Genomic DNA, 6726 nt, shown 5'->3' on the forward strand with positions numbered 1-6726 from the left:
ATATGTACTACTGTTTCATGAGAAACTATTTGTTCTGTAAGCCTTTACCTGAAGTACAATAAAAAAAAAAAATTTAAAGGAAAAAAAGAAATCAAATGAAGTATTGCACTGAGCAAATCTGCTGCAAAAGACCTTTTAAAGTGTTAAAAAGCAAAGTTTTCACTTTGAGGACTAAGGCGTGCCTGACCCCAGCCATGGTACTTTCAATCGTCTCATGTACTTGCAAAAGCTGGATATTGAATAAGAAATGCTTGCTAAAGTAGAAGGTCAGTGAAAAAGAGGAAGACCCCCAACAAGATGGATTGACACAGTGGCTACGATGATAGTCTCAAGCATAACAGTGATAGTGAGGATGGCACAGTGTTTCATTCTGTTGTACATAAGGTCGTTATGCGTAGGAACCTACTTGATGGCACCTAACAACAACATAATATAAAATGCCAGAAATTATATTAATACCAATAAAGTATTCAAAAATAGAAAACTAATCATCACTTGAAAATTAAGAGAATCCAACTAATCTTAAAAAGTTAAAAATTATTTAATATTATTTGATGTATTTTAAGTAGAATCTAAAATAACACTGTAACAGTGGTATCATTGTTAAAATACGCTTATTTTTATGTAATTTCCCCAGCTCTTTTATCCTGTACATAATGGCGTCACTAAAGGGGTGTGCGGTATGTGGGCCACACCAGGTGACACTGTCAGAGGGAGTGACATCAAAATGACAAGTCTGTAAAATTTTTGTGCAATGTTTCAGCAGAAATTTACTATTATTTATAGAAATATCCCTGTAGTTAGTTATAAAACATTTTTTGTAAGGCTGGCTTACATGTATCAATATACCTACAAGGCTAAAATTCTATGCTAATTTACTTTTTGAACCTTCCAATGCACTCTAGTCAGAGCTATCATTATTATCCAATTACAATGACGATTCGAATCAGGTGATTTCGTCTGCACACGATGCAAGCATGTGCTGTTGTTTTTGTTGCTGCTGGTGTTTTTATAGTCACTGATTTTGTCAAATTTTCTGGTGTTTTAAATGCAATATTGTGGTAATTAGTATTTGTGAATCTATATCAATAACTTTTTTGAGAATGAAGTATTAATTAAAGGAAAAGAGGGAGTGATATATGGGAATTACGATTTATGAGTAACACTAGAACAAAAAACATTACTAAGGATTCTGTATGGTCTGGTATAGGAGAAGGTCCATGGGGAGGTAACATTATGAGTTACCATCACACCACCGTAGTGACACCACTGCCTCTATACTACATAATCCATTGCCAAAAGTCTATTCCGACTCATGGCAACCCTATAGGACAGAATAGAACTGCCCCATAGGATTTCCAAGGCTGTAAATCTTTATGGAAGAAGACTACTGCAACTTTCTCCCGTGAAGCAGCTGATGGGTTTGAACTACCAATCTTTCAGCTAGCAGCTGAGCACTTTCACCACTGTAGCACCAGGGCTCCCCCTACACATAGGGAGATAGCAGAGAGCGTTAAAAGCTGGCCACAAATATTTTCCTCTGACTCCTTCATTTTCATCTTGTCTGGTCTTCATTTAAAAACTTGTCCGTCTTTTTTAAATTTATGTATGTGTGTATTTTGAAGGAACTGCAATCATTTTATTACTGGTTCCATTTTTGTTTCAGAGAAAGAATTTCCAGACTTTCTTTTGTGTTTAACTTCATTATATATAGATGGCAATTACCAGGCAGAATAACCTCAATCAGATATTTTAAAACAGTATTATTGAGATATAATTTACATACTGTATGCGGTGCAATGGATCACTTTCGTGTGGCCTTTCTAGCTGTGGCCTTGTAACTCCCATCCAAGAGATTGGGTGGGACTATGCAAATAAGGCAATTGTGGCTAACCAAGGGGATTGGTCAGTTTTGCCTTAAAAGAGAGCTAATTCCAGAGCACAGAGAAGATCCCACCACCACCAAGGAAGAAGAGCCACCATGTCCTTTGGATGTGAGATCCCTGAGCTGAGAAGCTCTTGGAGCCAGGAAGCTGAGAAAGAGAGTGAGCTGTAACCCTGAAGATGGAGAGAAGCAGTGGCAAGAAAGACCTGCAAGAGACCGTGCAGTGGGCTACCAGACCCACGGAGCAAGAAAACTGAGTGCCTGGGGTGCCTCTGGGGACTTATTGGCAGCGGCTAAAAGAGCTTTGTAACTCTTGCCTGAACTGGGCATAGTCCTAGGGCCAGAGAGAGGTGTGCCTGCGAGCACAGCTGAAAAGAGGCTGTCCTGATGGAAAAACAAATTTGCCTATTCTGGACCTTTCATGTAAATTGAATCATACACTATATGGACTTTATGTCTGTTTTCTTTCACTCAGCATGATGTTTTTGAAGTTCACCCATGTTGTAGCACGTATCAGTGCTCCATTCCCTTTTATTGCCAAATCATATTCTATTGTATGGTCTTACACATTTTATCCAACAGTTGAACATTTGGGTTGTTTCCATCTTTTGGCTTTTATGAATAATGCTGTTATGAACATTCATGTATAAGTCTTGTGTAGACATATGTTTTCATTTCTTTTGGATAGATATCTATCCAAAGCGGAGTTGGCTGGGTCATAGGATTGAACACTTTGAGATATTGTCAGACTATTTTCCAAACTGGCTACACAATTTACTTTCCCACCAGGGATGTATAAGTGTTCCAGTTTCTCCAGGTCCCCACCAACACTTATTATTTTCTGATTTTTTTTAATTATAGTCATCCTAATCAAACCAGTTGCCACTGAGTCATTTCCACCTCACAGAGACCCCATGTGTGTCAGAGTAGAACTGTGTTCCATAGGGTTTTCAATGGCTGATTTTTTGGAAGTATATTTCCAGGCCTTTCTTCTGAGATGCCTCTAGGTGGGACTCAAACTACCAAACTTTCAGTTAACAGCTGAGCGAGTTAACCATTTGCACCAGGCAGGGACTCCATGACCATCCTAGTGAGTATGCAGTGGTTTCTCTTTGTGGTTTTGATTTGCATTTCTCTGTTGATTAGTGATGTTAGGTATCTTCATGTGCTTAATGGCATTTTGTATAACTTCTGTGGAAAAATGTCTATTCAAATCCTTTACCCAGTTTAAAATTGGATTATTTGTCTTCTTATTATTGAGCTGTATGTGTTCTTTATGTATTCTGGATACTAGACCATTATCAGTCTTTGATTTGCAAACACCTGTATCACATTACATCTATATGTATGTGCACATTCCAATTTGTAAAATCTTTTTTAAGAACAGCTGTATATATTTATTAATGTTTTCTTTTATGGCCACACATAGAAGGGAGTAAATCAAGCAGTAATTATCATAATTACATATATTTACTGAGCCCTTGGTATAGGTTGAAACTGTTGTTTTTGTTGCTGTTGCTGTGTGTCATCAGGTTGACTCCAACTAATAGCAACCCTAAAGGAGAGAGTAGAACTGCCCCATAGGGTTTTCTAGGCTGTAATCTTTACAGGAGCAGATCACCAGGTCTTTCTCCTGCAGAAGGGCTGAGTGGGTTCAAACTGCCCATCTTTCAGTTAGCAGCCCAGTGCTTAACCATTGTGCCACCAGGGCTCCTTAGGTTGAAGCTACAGCATATTAAAAACAGATAATTCACAAAGCAGAGAAAAATATATCAATACAAGCCAAAGTCATCAGTAGATGGCATAGATTTAAGAAAATTTGGTGTAGAACTGAAAATGAACTGAAAGAAATAAGATGTTATTTATCTTGGTAGTTCACTATTTTCAATTTGTAAAATCTTTGGACCAGAGTTACAAACGTCATTGCAACAGAAATCTTGCATTACCTATTAGCATTTTCTTACTGTTCTTGAGATTATGCAATGTTAGTAAAATGCTTTCTACAGAAGTACAACCTTTGGAGATAATTTGATTTTCAGATTTTAAAAATAATCAACATTACACCAGTCACATTGCTCTTAGTTTAATACTTAAAATCAGTGTGGTTTACCACCATACAGGAAAACCTAATCCCAGTTTTGAAAGCAATACCCTGTTTCTGCCATCTCTTATCTCACTGCCACCACTACAGAACTGTCCCTGGAGGTGCACGAGCGAGGAGCCGGGGACATCACCTTGGGCCAGAATAACACAAGGATGCTGCTGAACTGGGACACAGCACAGGAGGAACCTAGTGACTCCAGTAATGCTGAGGTGCAGGAGAGGAAGGCCACTGAGACCTGGCAATGGGACAAGACAGCCAGGGATGTGATGCACAGAGAATTCAAGATTAAAGTGAAGTGTCCGGTGGATGGGACCAAAAGGGGAGGAGGAGGTGATGAGGAAGTGCTTTTGAGGAAAGGGGTACTGGTGGGGACTCCAGGAAGTTAACCTTGGCCTTGTCCCCCAGGCCCTTCCGTGGTGGGCCTGGTCTCCACTCCAGGGATGGGCAAGCTGCTGGCTGGGGTGGCTCTACACAAGACACACAAGGGCTTGCTGTGGGGAGTCTCCCCCATCCTGCGCTCAGACATCATCTCTGCTTTTCTGAGCAACAAGGACACACAGAACCTCAGCTCTCCTGTCACCTTCACATTCTCCCACCATGTGAGTTGTGCTGGGGTAGGGAAGGGGTGTAAAAGGAGATGTGGAGGGAGTGTGGCCACAGTCTTGCTATTCAGTTCAGACTTGGGGCTCAGAGGTGCCCCCCATGGATGCAGCATCTCCCCCAAGAAAGCCAACCTTTCCCAAGCCAGCTTTGGGCCGGCGCCTCTGAGCACCAGGACTACCAGCTCACATCTGTACCATGTTCCTACAGCCAGTGACCCCTGGGCCAGGGCAGGGGGTGGTGTGTGCCTTCTGGGAACATGAGAAGGATGGATGTGGTCACTGGGCCACCACAGGCTGCAGGATGTTGGGCACCAGAGATGAGAGCACCACCTGTCACTGCACTCACCTCAGCAGCTTTGCAGTCCTCATGGCTCACTACGAACTGCAGGTGAGAAAATTGAGACGGCCCATGGCGATAGGGATACTTGGAGCTACAGGGTCCGGAAAGGAAGAGCTGTGATGGGTATTAAATAGACAAAGGATACCCAAATAAGAACAAGCAAAAGTTATTTATTCACAGCTTGCTATAGCAAAGGAGTCAGCCACCTTCGCTTGCATTTGGCAGAGACTCAAAGGCAGGCAGAAGAGTGGGAAGCTTTATAGTGGAAAGAAGGGAAGGCTTCAGGTGTGCCCTGATTGGAGGCTGTTAACATGTGGAAGCTGGAAGTGGGCTAACGAGAAGAGGGGCATCCTATGTGTTTGGTTAGGGGAACATATTTGGTGTTCTCCAGCTGGACCTAAGTTGGAAATGGTGACAAAAATTAAGGAAGCTGTCAGTTCTTAATCAAGTCCTGGCCATTGTTACAGGGATTGTTGTTTGGCTTCCTGGGCTGGAAGCTGCAGAGAGTACTTTGACTTCCTGGACTAGTTGTTGCAGGTTGTGGGTCAGAATTCTGATTTTATAAATGGTCTGGTCATTGTACGTTTGTTCATTCAGTCTCTCATGGGAGAGGTCAGAGGGGTCAGGGGAATGAACCAGTGAGAGCAGGTGCATCAGGTGACATAGTTACTTACTTTGGATCACCAGGAATTAAGATTCACTCAGGTGATTTCAGGTAATGAGGATTCACATGGAAATAAGGCTGAAGCAAATTCAGCAAAATGGCTAGACCTCATGGGAACCCAGAGAAATTCAAACAACCCCCCAAGGCAGAGTTTCCTCCTGTAAGTTTTCTATAGTATGCATCGCTCAAGTTTTTCATTTAATTTATAAAAAAGATGTTTTACTATGTATTATTGTAATTTATTATTATTATGGATCAAAATTCAAAAATACAGAGGGGTTAAATTGAAAAAGTCTCTTTCCCATCTGTATTCTCCATTGAAATGTATCATTCTGAGAAAAGAAAATCTCAGTTTCTTCGGAGTCCATAAAATATCTAGAGATATTTTATGCATAAACCACGAAATAACGTATAACCTTGTATTCGCTTTTAAATCATATGGTAAGTGTATGTTCAGCAACTTTATAAGAAACTGCCAAACTCCTTTCCCAAATGGTTGTTACCTTTCACATTCTCACCAGCAGTGTATGACAATTCCATTTTTCTATTTTTGCCAATACTTGGTATATTCCACGCTTTTAAGGTGTACCATTCTAATCAGCATACTTTGAAAAGCTGTTGTACCCCAGCAGGAGAGTATGACTGTAAAATTCTCTCTGCTGGGTCCCAGCAGGAAGATCCTGTGCTGGCTGTGACCACCTACATGGGGCTGGGCCTCTCTCTGCTGTGCCTCCTCCTGGCGGCCCTCACTTTCCTCTTGTGCAAAGCTATCCAGAATACCAGCACTTCACTCCACCTGCAGCTCCAGCTCAGTCTCTTCCTGACCCCACTCCTTTTCCTCATTGGGATTGACCAAACTGAGCTCCAGATACTGACAGTGTCCCTAAGGACTCCCTGCCCTGCCCCAGGAGAGGCTGGGCTCATGGAGCCATGCTCTGCTTGATCCCTTAGTCAAAAGGTCTTGAGTCCCAGGAAGGTTAGAGGGGTAAATAGTCCTGACTCAACTAGAAAACCATTCTTTCTTGACAACCCCTCCACATACATTAGGATTATGCCCATTGGCAGGCACAGGAGAGGCCCTGGGGGCACACACACACCCCGATGGCTGCTCTGGGTGACTCTCCCTGCTCC

At 41.9% G+C, this 6726-nt stretch overlaps 1 protein-coding gene across 1 annotated transcript in view; it reads left to right on the forward strand.

Moving 5' to 3' along the window:
* Positions 1-6726, forward strand: part of LOC101359335 (adhesion G protein-coupled receptor E2-like) — a gene marked incomplete at its 5' end in the record, with an annotated part of 43507 nt that overhangs the window by 22543 nt on the left and 14238 nt on the right. The window contains 3 exon segments of the mRNA XM_023724729.1: positions 4077-4319; positions 4395-4831; positions 4885-4979. Coding sequence (XP_023580497.1) covers positions 4077-4319; positions 4395-4831; positions 4885-4979 — 775 coding nt within the window.

This window comes from Trichechus manatus, unplaced genomic scaffold, assembly GCF_000243295.1.
Source record: "Trichechus manatus latirostris isolate Lorelei unplaced genomic scaffold, TriManLat1.0 scaffold00258, whole genome shotgun sequence".
NCBI classification, from domain to species: Eukaryota; Metazoa; Chordata; class Mammalia; order Sirenia; family Trichechidae; genus Trichechus; species Trichechus manatus.